The sequence below is a fragment of the Neocloeon triangulifer genome, unplaced genomic scaffold (genome assembly GCF_031216515.1).
Source record: "Neocloeon triangulifer isolate White Clay Creek 2 clone unplaced genomic scaffold, ASM3121651v1 ptg000011l, whole genome shotgun sequence".
Lineage (NCBI taxonomy): Eukaryota > Metazoa > Arthropoda > Insecta > Ephemeroptera > Baetidae > Neocloeon > Neocloeon triangulifer.
Genome location: NW_026775553.1, coordinates 4,113,911 through 4,133,468, shown reverse-complemented (window position 1 = coordinate 4,133,468; position 19,558 = coordinate 4,113,911). Strand labels below are relative to the sequence as shown.

The window sequence follows — 19,558 nt, the reverse complement described above, 5'->3', positions numbered from 1 at the left end:
GCAAGTTTGCTTCTTGTGAGTGAAGAGATTCAAAGAGGTGCAGTTCTGAGAAATTTTTCCCTCCCGTTTTCACAAATCGAATCTACCCTGTGGTGCAGAAGTCCTTACAACAGTGGTCGTACTCAAGTTTCAAATTCTTAATCAACAGCCAGAGAGTGAAAATTTGGGCCGAGAGAATCGTCGCCTAGATAGCACTATTATTCGCAGTCTTTACCAGCTCTAAATATAATTTTAAACGGTGTATGTGTGTTTGTGAGATGGTCAAAAATAAATTTTACTTTCTCAAATTGCCAGCATTTTACAATATTCTTGCCCTTTCAATAAATTAATTTTACACAATTACAACAGTGTCGACAAAAATTTCAAAGATCATCACGATCAAACGCTTGCATATAAATAAAAAATGGCTACATTCCACTTTGCTCTAACAAATTAAAACACAACTAATGTAGTATGTTTTATTACATATAAAAAGTAGATAGATGTTACTCTGCTCTCGGAGTTTTTGTCTCTTTTGTGATACACAATCATCTTAACATGCGTCATGAATCTTAAATAATGAAATCTATATATTGCTTAATTCTCATTTTAAAAACTACTACTTCCTCTCCTCGGAGCCTGTCGACGAACAAGGTCTGGCCTCTCACCACGCGTCATTTCTTTTCAATACAATTATTATTTTACTCGTCTAAAAAATAATTATGTTAAGAGTTAAAAAAGAAATTAAGATACATTCTCCCCCCTCCGTTGCACTCCCTATATCATGTCTTAGTCTCCTTGTTTTTCTCTTATTGTTTAATGCTGCACTTTTGTGTGTGAGAGAGTGTGCTCGGCCGCCATGTGCGCTTACAGAGCCAGCCTCGTCAGCAGAAACATGCAGGCGGCACTCAGCGAACCAGCTACGGGCAGCGTCACGAGCCAAGCAAATATAATGTTTCTGCAAACAAAAAATTATTAATTTTTCTTTTTCGAGAATTTGAAAGAAAAGATAAAATCTTGACGTCTTAAGGATCAAATTGAAAGAAATTGAAAGAATGAAAAGTTACCTAAACAGTTTCCAGTCTACGCCCTTTTCTTCCGAGGACATCCAGCCGACAAACACGACCGAGCCCACCTTGCAGTGAGTTGTGCTGATTGGCAGGCCAATCTTCGAGGCCAGCAAAACGGTAAATGCAGCTCCGATTTCAATGGTGAAGCCCCTATAAATTTTTACCAAAAGTCAATGCTAACCCAAGAATTTGAATTTTAATCAATTTACGTGGAAGGAGTGATGGCGGCCAGGTCTTCGCCGATGGTCTGGATGACCCTCCTGCCCCAAATCCAGAGGCCGAGGGAGATGCCCACGCCTCCGTACAGCAGGATGGCCAAGGGCGTCTCGGCGTTTTGGTGCACTGAGCTGTCCTTGAAGATCATCCACAGGGCGACCAGAGGGCCGATGGCGTTACTGAAATTTTAGATTGTAGAACACAACTCAGGGTAAAAGAGAGGTTTGCAGGTACCTGACGTCATTGCCACCGTGGGCAAAGGAGCCGAAAGTTGCTGTCAGGATTTGAAGGAATGAAAAGAGACGACCAACCTCGGGAGGGTCGTGAACTTCGGCCTTGCCGTTCGCCAGGTTTCCGTTCGCAGCTTCAGGGTCCTGAAAGGTGGAAATCAAATGAAAATAAGAAATCTTTTTTTTAGCACCTGAAATTGGACAATTTTTGTCCAATACGCTATAGCGCATGCGTGATTTGCGCAGCCTGGAATCTGCGCATGCGCAGTGATCTTATTTGATTTTGAAGCTACCTGTATCGTCAGCACCCTCTCCCTGATTAAGGGCACTGCACTGCTGTTGGGTGAAAGACCATAGGCGGGGGTGACATTGCCCGAGTTGAGTCCTCCTTGCAGCTGCGCCACCGGAGCGTCGCCGTTTTCACCAATCTTGGTCACGACCTTGTCAGACATGATGAAGCCATTGGTGGCCTTGGAGTTTCCGTTGGCCTTGAGCTGGTTGGCGGCGCTCAGGGCGGTGATCTCGATGTTTTCAGTGATCACGCCCAGCTTGCCCATGTCCTCCACTGAGATGTTTTTGCTCTGCTGTGGGCTGTGGTCCCGAGACGACTCTGCCAGAGGTCAAATTTCAGCAAAGGTTTCAACAAAAGGCACAAAGGGAAGCAACGACGTGTTAGAGGTAAGCAAAGCAAAGACCGCCCCACTTCTTGATTAACTCAAATTACCTGCAGACTCGCCGAAGGTGAACTTGACCTGGCCCTCGCACTCTTTCGTCGTTGTTTCTGAAAGGGTCAAATTTTTATCCACTGCGCCAGGTGAAGCCATGCTCTAACAATAACGCTCCAAACACACTAGATTTTTTCTCCAAATAGGGCCAATTCAGTGAAAATGTCATGCGTATATTTATTTTCTTCCTTCTAAAGCAAACTAACAACCAGAAGCAGGCATATTTCTTTCCTATTATTTTACAGGGCAACACAGGTGTGTTTTGGAATTTATATGGTTGTGGAGCTTTTTGAACATTTCGCATGGCGTTTTGAACTTTTCAAATGAAGGTACTTACCAATTATGCTCTTGCGCAGGTAAGGTACCACGAAGCACTGCACAACAAGGGAAACGGCCACGCCAATGCTCAGGCTGGCCACAATCGAGCCCCAAAGTGGAATTTTGTCGAAGTGCAGAACTGTAAAAACAAAAAGAATTTAAAAAAAAGTGATTAAGTGCATATTTCAAGTTGATCCAGATAATTTAATTGATTAAAAAAAAATTATTTACTTTGGAAATTTTCAAGGACATAATTATAATTATTGTTTTCTTTAAAAATATAAAAAAATTGAAGTTTCCTCTTTAAGTTTGAAACTCACGCTTGGGCCCATCGTGGAAAATAGAGAAAACGTTGACAATGATGGTGACGCCGTAGATCAAGGGTAGTGCCCTGAGACCAGGTATTAAAGGTCTGGGCCGCCTGATGATGAAGTAGCGGATCAGCATGAAGAGGGCGGCGGACATCAGGCCGGACAACACCGGTGACACAAACCAGGAAGCAACTTAATTTAAATAAATTAGCATCAATCAATTCAAATTGGAAATTTATCAAGTACCGATGGTGAGCAGTTTGGACCAGGTGATGCCGCTAGGGCCGCGGGCCACCAGCGAGAAGCCGACCGTGGCGCCGACGATGCTGTGGGTGCCCGAGATGGGCAGCTTGTAGTACGTGGCCACAATCAACCAAACAGCACTGCCGGCTGGAAATAAATTGATTTTTATTAGAAAGGGATGACAAAAATTTTAATCTGGATCTTACTCAAGGCGGACAGGCAGCCCATCATCAGTTCCTTTTCGTGGCCTATGTACTCGTTTACGTCGAGTATCCCTTTCCGCATTGTATCCGACACCTTGTACCCTGCAACAATGATATAATAATTTAAAACGAGATATTAAAAAAATTGTAAAGTGTTTTCAGACGAAAAGAAGGTAAATCTGAATAAAATGCGTGGGATATTAAAATTACTATAATTAAAGTAGCTCAAATTTTCTAAAGCTTTTTAAAATAATTAATTTTAAAATGATAGATTTCATTTCTGCAGTTTTGACGAAAAATGCAACCTGCTGGACACTTATGTGAAGCAGGTTGCCTACATTTGTCTAGATCTACTCTTGCCTAATTTTTATCTCGACACGAAATTGTTCTCGTCTTTTTTTTTCGACGTCTGACAAACGTTATTCGATAATTTTTTCCCGTCGTGTGGTGAACCCGAGGCGACCTTCGCGCCGTCGGAACAATCTCTTATTTTATCTGCTCCGTTTGGAAAAAGGCGAGCGTGCGGCTGAAGCAGCAGTCAGCAGAATCGTGGCCGCGACCTTTGACCCTTTGGCTATCGAACCCGACCGTAGAGAGGATGCGCGTGATTTTTTCCGATTAAACAACAGAGTCAAAAGAAAAAAAAATTATATTCGGAGCCAGCCGAGAAAGAATGGAAGGTGTGTGATGTCGGAGGGACCAATGGCGACGGCGCCACCTTGAACTGTGGAGGCTGCAAAGTGCGCAATTTTCGCTTTATCGCGACTGGTACATTTTGCTCTCATGTCAGCCATAAATTGATTAAAATGATTCACGATGCAGCGTGCGTAAGACAAGATAATTAAAACAGAAATAAATTAAGACCAACAATTTTCTTTCTAATTATACAACCTCGTTCAAAGCCTTTCTTCAAAACTAGATAGAAAAAAAATGGGATGAGAATAAAATAAAACAAATTAATTTTAAATTAGTAACTTCTGACTTAACTAATTTAAGCCTATAAATATTTACAGGAACTCTATTAAATCGACTACTTTAGAATTGAATTCTTTACTTGTCAGTCAAATTGAATTTTTTTGCGTTTTGTAACCTGATATTGACTCATTTTGAATACAATTTTCTAAATTATTTATTCTAAAAGCATCCTTATTTGATTTAGCCTTAAAATTGCATAATTTGTACATAAAAACGAATTTAAAACTATAAAATATTCTTCGTTTATTTCAAATTAATACTGGAAAACTAATTTTTGTGGAACTTTACATTTTCATGTGGCGCGGATTTGCTTTTGGGTCAATTGATCAAGCGGAGGCTGCGTGCGCCGTGAAAAGTGCGACGCTGCATTGGCGGCGGCGGCAGCGTGGATCGATAAAAGGGCGCACAGAGAATTGGGCACGTCCAACAATTGCGTCATCCCGTCCACTTTTCGCAACATTGCGTAATCCGGCAGATAAAAAATGGGACAAAACGACGAACCGCGAAATTATGTAGTCAAGAGAACAAGAGAGAAAGAGAAACACGCGGCGGCGGCGATATTTATTTTTAGCGACGGCCGCGAGCACGTGGGTTTCGGATGGCTAGAAGGTCACGGGTGGCGGCGAGACACGTCAAGTTCTGGGAATCGACGCCTTTTAAAAGGAAAAGCCCAATTTAAAAAAAAATGTGATTATATATTGATTTTTTCAAATTTTTATAAGAAAAATCATAATTTTAGATTTATTTTATTTCTATTCAATTCAATTCATTTTATTTTTCTCCAAACAAGTCAAACAATCAATTGTTTGAAATTGAAATTTTTTTAATTCTACTGAAAAATAAAATAAAGATTTGATTTGAAGACAAATTTTCAGTGCGATTTTATGAATATTCAATCTTTTTTCACTACTTCAAAAGAATTAGGTTGTTAAAGAGGAAATAATACTAGTTTCAAATTTACACTCAAATTTAATAAATTCGTTTAATAGCAAGACGCTTCTAGATTTTAAGACCTTGACCCACTTTCAAAAGTTCATCGCCATTTTTTACCACCACAAATAATTTTTTTTTTTAACAGACAATTAGTTCTCAATTTTAAGAATCAAGTTAAATTGTATAAATATTTAGGGCAGATATCACGGTTAATGTGGGAAATTATTTGTACAAATATTATTTATTTTCACGTCTAGAAATTGATTACGTAATTATTTGCCTTTAACTGTTAATCATAAACTTTCACTGCAATGGCAACTGACAGGAAAAAATCATAGATGTTTTTCGTTTTAAAATTTCACCACTTTAAAAAAAAATTTATATTTTTTTCACATATCGATTTCAATAGATATTTAAATTATTTAACATAAAAAAAGGCGAAAAACTGTAGAATTTTGGTTATAATAATGAATTTAATTTTTTTGTACTTACCAATGAGCACCGAGCCTGCTATCTCGAAGATGGTGCCGAGGATGCAGGCCTGCCTGACGCTGAGCACTTTGGAACCGACCGAGGTGCCGAACGAATTGGCCACATCGTTGGCGCCGATGCCGAAGGCCAAAATGAACGCAACCACGAACCCCAGGATCAAAACCCACAGAGCGTCCGTCAACTCAACCATTTTAATTTAAAAAATATTAAAAAAAAAACACGGATCAAGGGAAAACTAAAGTTAAAGTAAAAAATAAGAAAGCAAAAGGCTTAATTCGCACGCTCACTCATCACGGTTGGTTTAACTAAAATTACGGGGAATATCACAGTCGGCATAATTATTCAGCAAAAAAATACTGCAACTCGGTTCGGACACAAAAGTGAATTCAGGGGCAGGCGAGCTCGGATTGTTTTTTTTACCTGTGGAAATAAACATAAAATTAGCGTTTTCGACTCACCGATGAGGGCGGCGCCGAGGATTTCAAATACTGTGGCGACAATGCAGGCGTTGCGCAGCGAGATGACCCCGGAGCCGACGGACGTGCCGAAGGTGTTGGCGACGTCGTTGGCGCCGGTGCCGAAGGCGAGGAAAAAGGCGACCAGGAAGCCGGCGACCAACACCCAGGCGACGTCCTTGCACCACTCCTGGCCGTCGGCCTCGGCGGCGCCGAGGGCCGGCGAGGCCATCAACACGAGCAGCAGCAGCAGCATTCGGAGGACGGGGTGGGTCAGTGGGTGGAATGGAGCAGGTGCGGCATGGCGGGCCTCGATTTATACGCCGAGTCGCGGCGGGTGCTAATTTTCGGCCCAATCGTCATGGTGCACCGACCGTCCGAACCATCGCGCTCCAACAACAACAACACGCCGCCGTCCTTTTATACGAGCCGCCCTCCCCTACCCCCTCCACTTGCTGATAAGCGCCGCGATCGATCGCCTCCTCACCAACCAACCCCTCGCTCGCTCGCCGCGGGTCCAGAACTTTTCCCGGCGTGCGCACCAAGACTTTGTCTCCTCTGTTCTGCACCCTGGGCTCAAAAACAACGACGTGTTGTCATTTCGCCGCAACCCCGGTAATTGAATGGCCTACTTTGCACCTCGGAAAGGAGAAACCAAAACAAAAAACTACGCATATCTTAAATGGCGTAGAAATATTTGCATGCGATTCTTACTTAGATGATGGTGATGATTTTATAAGAAAAACAAATTGAGTTTCAAGGAGAGGCGATATTTGCTCAATGCAATAACAATTGGGGATTTTACGTGAAAGAGCGAAACAGGTAAAATATAATTTTGACACACAAACAATTGAAATTTGAAGAAAAATATTTTGCTATTTTGTTCATTTATTGCAATAATTGACTTTACTGACATATCAATGCCCAAGTACATAATTTAGACAGTTAAAATCAAATAAAGTAATTATTTTACAACAGAAGATGATTTTTTTTATGAAGTGAAGGAATTTGTTTCAATATCTTTGACAAGAACGTCATTCAATAATCTTTTATTATAAAAAAAACGAAATGATTTTAGGAATTTCAGCGCTTAGTGTTTCTCCCCATTGGATTCAATTTTAAATAAAAATTTGAGCAATTTTATTACCTAAAATTTTTAAAATCACAATAAAATGTTAAAATTTGGCAAGTTTAATTTCATATATTGATTAACCGTCAGCAAGGGTAAGTGGTATTATATTTTAATTTAGAGATCAAGGACAGAATAATACAAAAAGAAAATCTAAAAATCATCAATCATCTTCGCAAATTGAGGATAAATTCGAATTGAATTTAAACGAACTGAGAATTCTACACTTCAATTTTAAAAATATAATACAGTGAATTTTTTGTCCCTATTGAACAAAATGGATAGTGAAACGACAGCAACGAGAATTATATTTGCGGACTCGCCGGCGTTAATCCCATGCATGAGGTGATAAAGAGAGGCATATAATTAACCTGGGATTAGCGGTGAGATGGAAAGTGCCGGTCAGCCATCAGAGATTAGTCGTCTATTCGAATGCAGCATCCGCTGGCCTTGGCGGATTGGCGAAGGACGAGGTCAAGGTCGTACCAAACCGAAAGCACGATTTGCATCCGAGACGAAACGGCGACGGCGGACATCGATCCGCCGAACCAAAAATTAGCGCGTCATTCGCCGAAGCGCAACACGAAAAAAGATCAACAGGAAAGCGCAGGAGGAAAAACATATTTGTCGCACCCACGCTTTGAAGCTTTCCAATTTTAAAAGTGAAATTAATGAGAGACATAAGGTGACGCAGTACTTGTTAATTTTAATACATCTGTTATCAATTGGGAAAATGAGGACAAATTTATGAACAACTTTATTGTAGACTATAATAAATATTATGGTTTGAAATTTGTTCAAAGTGATTATTTAAGACATTTAAGTGTAAAAATATTGTGAGATTTAGTTTAAAAAAATATCATAATTCAGGAAAAAACCACGTTAATACAATTAAAAAAGTTTGCAAATTTTCAATTATAATGTCACTTTGATCTTGAAAATGGACGTAGCGCTTTGACAAATTAACTGCAATCGAAGTCCCCTTCAGATCTTTCAACCAAGCAATCAAAGGAAGAACTTTCATGCAGATGCACCTTTTTGCTCAATCGTCGGGCGGGGGTGGCGCATGCAGAGAGGGCTATTGATCATTTGCCAATTGAGCGCCCGGCGCCTGCCTCTGCCCGATCGTGACCCATTTGGACCACAGCTGCTTTCGCGCATTGATCCAACCGGCGGCAATCACCGCTAAAATTGCAATTCGCCTTTAACGACAAACATTAGCTGCGAGTGCACCCACGGAGCTCACACGGCGCCACTTCCAACCAAGGACGTTTAGCAAAGAGCCGATTAAAAATCAAAGCTGTTGTTCCAATAAAGCGTTCTTCAAAATGTAATGGGGTGGCATGAACAAATCCTGAACATCTGATTGGAAATGATAATGAAATATATCTCGAAAATGGGCTTTTTTAATTTTTATAAAAATATTACCCACTAAATGCCACTAAAATCCTTTGCTAATTGTAAGAAGATTAAAATTATTATTATTTATTCAACACAGCTTGAATAAAAATTCCGCGTCAAACAAAATAAAGGAATGTTTCAAACCTATTCATTCAAACTTTGAGCCCAAATCTGCCTTTTTTTTATGATTTTAACAAAAAACTGAAGCATGTGATTATAATATAAAAAAAACGTACCAATGCCTCATATCAATTTCCTAAAAACCTCATAATCACAAAAAAAAAAAAAAATTCAATTTCGAGAGTGCTTGTTTTTGTTAGTAGATTTTTTTTTTTAATGGTTATTTTCATTCAATTCATGCACGAGTTTCACTCTTGATTTCAATCTCTTGTTGGTGTAGTTGGAGTAATTGAAGGTGCAAAGCAATCAAGTGACAGATTGAGAGCGAGATGCTGACGGCGGTTGACAAACAATCGCCGCGGCAGAGGAACAAACAGCGGCTTGTTGTTTTTCGGTTTGTCAGGTGCGCCAGCGAGAGATTCAATTGCGATCAACAAACAAGGAGGATGCAAGGCCGCGGCGGTGGACAAAAGCCTCAAACTGTCACAAGCAAAGTAATCAACCAGCATAACATTTGCTCGTGGCGAATTAAAAAGTTGCAAACGACGCAGAGAAGACTTTTCGCATCACTCGAAATTCAGATTTATTTCCAGCTGACGAGCTTGCACAAGCCAATTAATTCAACCAACGTCCCTGGACAAGAAGAAGTGTGGCGTTGCCAAAACCAATTTCACAAGAGGTGCAGCCTCGCGCCCAATCTGCATTGTCGCCGCAGCGATTTCTGAAAATTAATTTGATATACTCACACAGATTTAGCGGATAAGATGAGGGAAGGAAAAGAATGCGCCTGCGGTTGTTCGGTTGCTTAGTTGCTGCTGCTGGGGGGTGTGGAGGAGGAGGCGGGCCCTGGCGAGTTGCGTTGGGCGAACCTTCAGCCCTGGCTAGGACACCAGTTGTCGGTCCACGCGGGCGCAGCACCGTAATTGCACGCTATTACAGGCAGACATCTGCAAACAAAACAAGCAATTAGATTTGGAACCATTTATGATTTTTCTAATTATTTAAATTTAGCACTCAATTGTTTCCAACAAGATTTGAGCTTTCAAAATAATCACAGAAATTTAAATAATTTGCTTATTGTTAAAATATTTTCTTCTAAATTGACATTTCCAGTTAAATAGTATTTTCTCAGAATTTTTCCAGCTTTGTTTCTCCAAGAAACTAAAATACAAGAATAATTATGTCGAAATCATTTTTGTGTGTGAATTTTTGTTTAAATTTCAACTTACTTTAAAGTTGATTAAAAAATATGCAAGTTCTTTTGTCGAAACCCACTAATAATTAAAAAAGCTGCCACGATGTTTTCTAGTTTTTAGAAAAACTAGATGTTTTATTTAAGAATATGACATTCTGCTTTTGGACAATTGCCACAAAAAACCCTGAAAACCCTTTTGAAAACGATTAAAATATAATGAGGGCTCTTTTATTTTAATGTGATTTTTCCTAAATAGAATAGCCCCATAATTATTAATTTAACTATGAAAAACGGGAAAAACAGACTAAAAAAATAGGAAGTTCATTATTCTTGGCTTTCCTCTTCTTTATTTCACGGGAAGCCCTATTTGTGAGGAAAATCAATACATTTTTGTTTCCGTTTGAAAGACGCTTTTCTCCGGCGGAGAAAAGAAAGAAAAATTGGTTGTTGTGCGAGTCTGAATTGGAGTCTTGACGACCTGCTGCTGCCATACGCGCGCATGTGACACGCACCGTCATAAAAAATAACGCGTCCTCGAGACGTCAGCAGCGTAAATATTTAGACGGCGAGGAAATTGGAGCGGCAGCTACTGCGGACGCCCGGCAGACGCGTCTCTCTTTCCTTTTTATTTTCTTTTTGCCGCAAAAAAAGAGTGAAAAGCTTCTTTGTTTCGAAAATAGAGGAAAAATAAATGGCGCCTACCTTTCTATCAGAACTGACACCGGCCGACTACATCTGCGGCTAATGGATGGGCGCTTTTTAACAGATGCAGATAAGCCGCGGGACGCGACGCGGAGGGTGTGGTTTCAGATAATAAAAGACACAAAAAGAAGAACCGAGTGGATTTTATGCAAAAAAAAAGGGTGTCCGTCGCACGCAAGCGAGCGGACACACCTCCAGCCTGACGTTTTTCGCACCAACGAAATTCGCGACTCAGCCAAGGTCGAGACCTACAAGGAAACATTCCAAGTCTCTATAATTTTTTCGAATACCAATTTTATGCCGTTTGTTTTTTCCCTTTTGAGGACAATTATCAGAATTTTTGAAAAACTATAGAAGATATTTTAAAACTTTCAATCATTTTTGAAAAATTTTCATTTATACGCAAAAATTTCCTTTTGATGAAAAGTTTAACCTTAAACCTTAATATAGATTTAGTTTTTTAAGTCAAGGAATTAAACTACAAGATTTCATCAATTTCAGTTTGAATTATAAAACATGGATTTATTTTAAAGCCTCATACTTGGCGAAGAGACTTTCATTAAAGGAAAAAGTTTTATATGGGAGATAATAAAAGTTGCATCCGGTTTTAAGCGTTAACCCAATTTTGCAGCAGCACTCCAGAGTGTCACTTTAATTTTTCGTGTCGCGTCGCAGCGGGTGATCAAACTAACAGATTATCAGCGCGTTTTACGAAATTTCTGCTGCTAATTTTGCCTTTTTATAAATTAAAGCGACGCGCTGGCGAGACAGGCTACGAAATGGAACGCTGCAAACTGCGTCATACCGCTGCATTCTATAATCTGCCGTGAAATCTTCTACTTTTTCGTTTTACAACGTACCATTCTAAAGTACCTTTCAAGAGATTATGATAGTTGATTGATGACTTGTTTTGGAGAAAAATAAACTGAATTGAAGGATGAAAAGATTTTATCTTTTAAAAGTACTCCAAATTTTTTTTAGTGTCCGAGTGACTTTTTATAATAATTAGTGTAGATTATTGGCTCGTGTTGTTAAGTTTAAAGCAGTTTTGGTTGTACTTAAAAATAGTTCTAAAAAAACCTCTTAAAAACTGTTGAAAACTTAGAAATACCTTGAAAACATGAATTTCTAAATCTCTTATATAAGAAGTAAATAAAAACATTTGACGAATTTTAATTCTTAAAATTCTGCTGTTTTAAAATGCTGCATTTCATTGATTGATCGATTTTATTGGCTCGTAAATGTAAAAAACAGAATTTTGAAAGATAAAAATTAGGGATACATGGTTTTATTTTTAATTTCGGGGTCACGACGCACCTACCGAACAACAAGTGTTATTGATTTCATACTTTCCGCTGATTATCGCAGGCGCAAGCAAATAAAAACAAGTTACATAAATTAAGCGCGGCATTGCAAACAAAAACACGGATCATCGGAAAAATAGCCAATTAACGCCGATTAGCGCGGCAACACGCGTAGTCAATTATTTATTGGCCCCACTAGTAGCACCGGACGAAACAGCCTCGAACGGGTTCAAACAACTGCGGCCAACGAGCGAGTGAGTCATGCGCACAAATAATAATACACTTTCCTTGTGCGGGTCGCCACAACACGATTAATTAAACTGTTCGAATGTTAATCCACAAGTCGTGCTGCTTTCATTGTAGATTTGAAAGCATGGTTACAAATAACAACAATTAATAAATTTGATTGGAAAAAAATCAATGCGTTCTCTACAGTTTTCAATTAATGCTTTTTATATCACAATGATTTCAATAATACAATTGACATACAGATCAAGGAATTGAAACTTTTGGCAAAGCGTCTCAATAATAATAATAATAATAATAATAAGCAATACTTGAATCCCATTCACTAAAATTTTATTCTTCAAATAAATTCTTATCAAAACTTGTAAATATTAGTGGAAATTTTTGAAATTTCATAAATACAGCAAAATTCAAATTCAAATTTAAGTTCAGTAGAAGTTTTGCAAAAACCGTTAATCGGTTGTGAAAACTATTTCTTGGCGTCTAATTTGTTGCTGCTAGGCACGTGTGCGGTTGGGTCAATTAAACGCGCGAATTTCGCAGTAAAACGCCAAAAATTATTTATCATCCGCCAACAAACGGCGAAACTTGGCTTGAACTTTGGTCACTCACGGCGCGTGTAAATCGTCTGGCCGACGGCCAAAGGTGCACTTTGACTTTTTTTATATATATTCTCGCTCGTCGTCACTTAACTTTTCAAACTGCGCGGGGAGCGATTAGCCCTCCCTGCTGAATAGAACGGGGCGAAAAAGAAAGTAAGTCTTGCAATCAAAAGAGTACAATGTCGGCTAGGCAGACTTGCCAAATTTAATTGCAAACGAAACGGTTCGGCTTTTCTTTGGTTTGATCCGTAAAAATATCAAATGGAGTTTTGGTAAAATTCATTATTTAATAAAATAAATATCTAAGCAATGTTGAAATGCAAGAAAACTTTCTTCCACTGGAGCAGGGAATGCAGGAATTCGGTTTTGCACGCGGCCAAAGGCGATTACGCGAGAATTGGCGTCAGCAGCTTCAAGTGATGCTTCTAATTAAAAGTGACGAGTGTCAGTGGCGCGCGTAATTAGTATGGATGGTCTTTGCTGACGCGGTGCTGCGTTTCGTTTTTCCTCCCGCCGATTCGCTGTGCAAATAATTGGAGCACGCCGCGATCACACGCTCGATCAAATCGGACTTGCTGACAAAATTGATTTGAAAATAAATATCGAATAATTTATTTTTAATTTTTGATTCATCGCAAAATATTTCCTCTCTCATATTTCTTGCTTGATTTTTTGTTGGATTGATTTTCACAGATACAAAAATTAAATTGTAATATGAAAAGAATGCATTTTTTATTTGAACCCATTTCTTTGGGTGGAATTTCCTCGTTGAATTGCAGACCACGTGATGCTTAGTTGCAACGGAATCTCGATGCAAACAAGTCAAGTTTTTTTTCTCTATCTTCTCTCTTTCTTTCTTTGTTTCCTCCGTTGGGCTGCGGCGAACGAGGTGCGATAAAAAAGAGGCAGGGCGAGGGCATGTACACGCCGCCTTGTCATGACATGACCCGCGCGTGTGCTGGTGGAATTACATCGCGCCGCGATGACGTAATTGTCGATATATATGCTAATGTACATGTATCATATTTCGCTCACCGACCCTCCTGGAAACCCCGCCGAGTGCAAAATGTCCGCACCCAATTAAGAACATAAACAAATTTAAAAATATCATGTGTCAATTGTGAATGAAAATCAATTGCATTAAATCAAACAAATTGGGGAGAACAAAAAAAATTATATGAATTTAAAATAAAAGGGAATTTTTAAGGTTTCAAAAATTGCAAAATAATTGAAATTATTGCGCAATACTTAAACAATTTCCCAAGAAAATATTATTAGCAAACAGCGGTTTAGTCCATAAGTGACTGATACTACAGTGGTGCGTGATTCACCGAATTAGCACCGGCGCTCCATTGAGCTGATAAGGGGGTGGTTCTCCAGCGGACAGGCGGCGCCATCTGTGAATTGACCCGCGGAAAACGGCTTCTCGACTTTTCGCACACTCGCCCACACATGAAAGGCACCAAATTTATTTCAGGTCCCCCGTGGAGACACGCACGTGCCTCGCATGGATTGATTTTCCACTTTCATTCAAACGACAAGAATAGAATAAAAACGCTCAGGTTTGCGATAAGTGGGGGGAGATAAGACGGCAGCTTGCTTTTCGCGCCTTTTCCCTATCAGCATCAGCGGTTTATCGCACCAGGAAATTAGACCAAAGAAGAGTAAACTGCAAAACAGGAAAATCTGAGGATCGACCGAGTTAAGAAAAATTTGCTTAATCATGCGAAAATATAGATAACTTTTAAATTAAAAAAAGTAAAATTTTTTTATTAACTAATTTGGTAATTTGCTTTCCAGATTTGATCTTGCTCTGATCTTGCTAGAACTAGTTAACAAGAGCATTTTATGAAGATGCTAAGAAGTTCAAAACTATCATTATGATAATAATGATCCTTGGATTTTTTTTTAATATTGTGAAACATTTTACCATTTTTTTTATCTAAAAACCACTATTTTGATGCATTTTCTTTAGTTAATTGTTTATTTTAAAAATATACGATTATTATTAATAACTTTTTTTTCTTCGGTCAAATCATTTGTTGAAATAAAAATTTACCTAAATCGCAAAAATGAGTCACAAATTCATTCCCCAGCGCATTTCTGCAAAACTAAAAAAGTTTGATTTTTGTTTAGACAGAATTTCTCAATTTTGTGATGTTTGTTTGCAGGGTTTCCTGGAAGCGTCCGGCTATGATCAAGACGGCAGAAATTCGCCGAGTTGGCGCGAAAAAGTGCAGGTGTCCTCGAAGTGAACTCACGACTTTGCAATGTCGACGCGAAAATCAAATATTGACGACACAATCTCGTAATCGCCTTCTCGCAAAACCAACACTTTTCACAATCAAAAATGCAAAAAGTTATAAAAATACACCCCTAATTGAATAGCGACTGTACCTTGCACGACGAGGGTGTGGTTTTTGCAAAGGGCCACTCCATTCGGGCGACACATTTCAGGGCAGAAAGGTTGCGTCGGAGGAGAGAGCGCGCGCGAGTCGCTCGCGATTGACAGACTGCAAGAAGAGTCGCGGCGGCGGCGGCGAACGCAACATGTGGACGGAGGAGGGAGGGTGGGAGAAGCAGCCCCCGAGACTACTCGCGCCCAGAATAACTAACCCGCTTGGCAGCCCCCCGACCGACCGACCCACTTCGTTCCGCCCGATCATGTGATCGCCGCAAGCGTTTGACAGACAAATCAAACCATTTGTCACCTCAATCAACAAAAAAACAAACAAAAATAATAATAAAAAAACAACCTTTAATCCTGCAATCAAATTTAGAAGCTTCTAGAACTTTCAAATAAATATGAAAAAAGAAATAAATAAATTATGATTATTATGTAGCCTTGAAGTTCTTTGTAAAAAGAAAAACTAAAATTTATTCACACTTATATCATAATTATTTTCAAAAAATTACTATTTTGATTAATTTAAAATATTGTTTTTTGCAAAAAGTTTTACTTTTATTTTCACTCCCATATTGTTGTTTTTAAAATTATTATGAGTGTTGCATTAGTTTGAAAAATATCAAAAAATAAAAAAAAATAATTAAATATCAATTTCATAAGTTTTTTAATTTCCTTTATTTCTTTATTATTATTATTTTAATTTTCAAAGCTCTCCGCAACGGAAACTGAATGTTACTTGCGTTCTATTAAAAGAAATGTCTAATTGTTTTCACAAAACCCTAAACGCCATAGGAGTTCCTATAATAATGGATTTTCCACGATTTTTTTTTTAAATGCAATTGGTTTGATTTGTGCGTCACTTGTCTCGTTTCGGACGGAAGGAAATGGTTTCTGAGAAAGAGAGTCAGCGGCCGAAATTAGCCGGTGAAAAATGCACACCTTGCTCGTCGGCGCCGGACAGCCACTCTATGGCTGGCGGCGTTTCAACTGATGCGGTTCACTCTTTGCAGCAAATTTGGCACGTAATACGAATGCAACTATATACGCGACACCCACGCAAAAATATGCATAATTTGAACAAAAAATTAAAATAGTTTTATTTTAAATAAAATAGGCATAAATATATATTTTAATTTTATGTTTCATAAATTTTCCCAGAGTCAAATGTCTTTTGTATTTTTATAATTGATAGGATTATTTAAAATTTTCAATTGAAACTTTTAGTTTATTTATACTGACTAATAAAATTTCTTTCCAACGGCAACTCTTTTCCTGCAAATTCCAGCTGATTTTGATGAAACTATAAATTTGGGCCAAATTTGCACGCGCGTGGCTCGGAGCCAATTGCGAGCAGGTGTGTTTATTTGATTCAATCGCCGTTTTTCGCCAATTAAAATGAATTCCTTCCACAAATCTGCGTCCCGAAATAAAAGCAAAATCCCTTGGCGAGGCCTCCAGCAAAATTGGCAGTCACGGCCGCTCGTAATTCTCTTGGAAACCGGTCGTCCTCTCTTTCCTCATGACTTTTCTCCATTTTGGCGCGTGTGCGAATGAATGGCGTTTTTTCGGCCGCTGACGTAATCGCGGATTCCTTAAGTGGGCACATCACTTTGCTCCTCGCAAAAGAAAGAAAAAAAAGATGCACCGCGAACTTATTTCGGTTCAGGGCCGCCCTAATGACTTAATTGAACTCGGGATCCGCATAGGAAAAAAAGTAAAAACGAGTTTTTGTTTTGACTGCGGCCGTGTTTTCGTTAAATCGCCACTCAGCGTTGAAATAATGGGCATTAGCTCCCTGCAGACGTCCCACGCCTCCGATTGTTTTCAAACTCCTTAAAATTTAACAAATGACTTTGGCGCGCAGAAAAAAGAGAAAACGACGTGACGGAAGAAGACAAATAATTTTTCTGATTTCGTCGTACAATAAAATATTAAATTGCATTTGTACAAAAAAGTAGAAATATATTGAATAATTATTTACCTTCAATTAACTATTTACGTTTTGTAAAATTGTTATAAAAATCAATTGATAAAGATTTAAATAGTGAAAATCTCTGAATTATTCTCTATTTGATAGGTAGGAATAGACAAAATGCTATTTATATCAGTTTTAGAGCTTCTCTTCAAAATTTTTATTCTCAATTGTAAGAAAAATTAAACTTAAATGATGATGTATTAAAAAATTATATAAATAAATTGGCCAAAATCCCTAAAAACGCAGGAAAATTGGCGAGAAATGTATTTTTGGAAAAAAAATTGCCAAGGATTTTGACACTGTCCACAAACATGCAACTCTCTTCCCTTTTAAAATGAGGAAAAATTTACAACAGCTCATCTTTCCTTCAACATCTGTTTGCTCCGGATGACTCTAATTATCACAAATTTTTTTTGTTGGTTTAAAATTCGCAATTATTGCATCATTCAGTGTTGCCAAATTGAGTTGTGTGGGGAATTGGACCAGTTTAGCAACGATATGGTGTCGACGACCTCAGAGCCGCGAGTGCACCACTATAGCGAAACTTGTCCTTTTCCTTTCCTGCGTTTTTCTCGCGAGACGTAGCCTTGGGCAAGCAAGCTTATCTCTTAAGTGCTTCGCGCCAGAACAAAGAAAAGAAATTCTGTTGAGAGAGAAACAGAGACAAGAAGGAATTCCGTTTCAAACTGTGGAGTAAAAATAAATTTTACTAAAAAGCGCGTTTCCTGTTACAACTTGACTTTTTTAATAGGAAAAAAAATGAAACAAAACAGGAAATTGGGGAATCACGGTTTTAAGTTTTAACCTCAGTTAGGTCAGAGACTGTTTCAATAAAAATTGCGGCTTTCCTCAATTTAATTAAAAATTTCATTCAAAGCTGCAGCTCCACTTTAACTACTCAAATTTTGTTTGATGTTGTACAAAATAAATTGGGTCGAGCAAACAAATTGATTGTTTTGGCCCCACCGATATACTGAAATTAATTCAGCGGTGCTAATTTGCCGTCGGGAATAATTCAAAGATTTCAAATCCGACTTTGGCCAAGGTTGAATCCATCGCCCGCGTTTAATTTGCATTTGTTGACACGCGCACTTGACTTTTATCAATCGGACAAATTAACATGCGACCAATTCCCATTCATTTGCACGTCCTATTGGCCAATTGGTCTGCAAAACATCAAAATAAATATATTTAACACGCCGTCTGCAAAACTATAGTGGAGCAAATTTAATGCCTCCTGATTTGACGATTTCCAGAGGGGCTTTAAAATAAAAATTTTAAAAAGCTTTCTTACAAATTCAAGTGAAAATAAGAAAAATTAAAAAATTATGCAGGAAATTTAAAAATGACAAAAAAGAAATTACTCGTCAAATTTATTATTTTTAAGAGAAGAACTGGTCACTATATATTCCCACCCCTGCTGTACATATTTCTATTGGTTTTGACCTAAAAGTTCTGTTTTTCTTATAAACTAAAACCCTCAATGTGCAAAAATTTATCTCTCGCTATCGCACACGCGGCTTTGATCTTTTCAACTTTCACCTTTATTTCACAAAACCGGCGTTCTATTAAAATAACGTCTTATCAGCAAATTATGGATTAATCTGCGCTCTTCTATAAAGAAGCCAAAGCCGCTCCCCACCACTTTCGCCTCTGGTTTTTTTAAGCAGGCGCCAAATCGATCGGCGCAATTGGATCGATCAAATGAAATTTACTGAAAATTTCCTGTCAATATGATCAAATAAAAGCAACGTGAACAAGAGCAACCGGCTCGAGGCATAAAAAGCAAGGCGCCATTGTTCGGAGAAAAGATCCAAGGAAAACCCGTCCTTAGCCTCAAAATCTCTTTATGTAATTTCTCTACATATTTGTTTTTGTCCTCGCTGTGCTTCCTCAAGCTAGGGAAACATGAGGGAAGTTCGGGTCAAATTTCTTTCCCAAAAACATTAACTTTGAAAATTAAGGGCGGAAATAGACAGACGTGTCCGTTAAGGGTATTAAACGAGTTGGGTTTATTGATTTGCGGGAAACTGGAGGCGACCGAGAAACACGTGCGAGACATTTTGCGGCGACGATTGGCGCGCGCTTATTCGGCTTTGCGCCGAAATTTTTCAGCCTAAAGCGAGGGCGGCATCAGGACCTGCCGATCGGCAGCCGAACACAGCCGGTACATACCTTTGACGAAGGGTGGCTGAAGAAAAAAGATCTCTCCGGCGGACAGGTTAGCGACACAGGACACGGCCCTGCTGATTCCTTCACGCACACCCGGTTGCGAGCTCGATCCTCATTGGTCGACCCTGCCTATTTTTGCGACTGCTACTTCTCGC

At 38.8% G+C, this 19,558-nt stretch overlaps 1 protein-coding gene across 5 annotated transcripts; it reads right to left on the bottom strand.

The window, feature by feature from the left end:
- Window positions 1-438: 438 nt before the first annotated feature.
- On the bottom strand, window positions 439-19,544 carry LOC132196122 (sodium-dependent phosphate transporter 1). 5 transcript variants are annotated; one of them, XM_059618549.1, is made up of 13 exons: window positions 19,407-19,543; window positions 9,547-9,747; window positions 5,696-6,115; window positions 3,299-3,397; window positions 3,096-3,239; window positions 2,859-3,041; window positions 2,558-2,677; window positions 2,220-2,276; window positions 1,789-2,105; window positions 1,500-1,639; window positions 1,259-1,444; window positions 1,047-1,199; window positions 439-937 (listed from the first exon to the last, which is right to left on the bottom strand). In XM_059618549.1, the coding sequence occupies exons 3-13, from the start codon at window positions 5,883-5,885 to the stop codon at window positions 847-849; spliced, it is 1,680 nt and encodes a 559-aa protein (XP_059474532.1). In that variant the 5' UTR covers window positions 5,886-6,115; window positions 9,547-9,747; window positions 19,407-19,543; the 3' UTR covers window positions 439-846. The 5 variants fall into 5 exon arrangements, with proteins under 5 accessions (XP_059474532.1, XP_059474533.1, XP_059474529.1 ...); XM_059618550.1 differs by lacking the exon at window positions 19,407-19,543 and adding an exon at window positions 15,247-15,404; XM_059618546.1 differs by lacking the exons at window positions 5,696-6,115; window positions 9,547-9,747; window positions 19,407-19,543 and adding an exon at window positions 6,154-6,548.
- Window positions 19,545-19,558: the final 14 nt, after the last annotated feature.

What these genes read in the sequence shown, in the direction of transcription:
- LOC132196122 (XM_059618546.1), bottom strand. Translation starts at nt 6,406, where the DNA reads ATGCTGCTGCTGCTGCTCGTGTTGATGGCCTCGCCGGCCCTCGGCGCC. An exon ending in GTCCAAACTGCTCACCATCG is followed by an intron (nt 3,042 to 3,095) that starts GTACTTGATAAA and finishes ATTTAAATTAAG; the next exon opens with TTGCTTCCTGGTTTGTGTCA. An exon ending in GCCGCCATCACTCCTTCCAC is followed by an intron (nt 1,200 to 1,258) that starts GTAAATTGATTA and finishes AAAAATTTATAG; the next exon opens with GGGCTTCACCATTGAAATCG.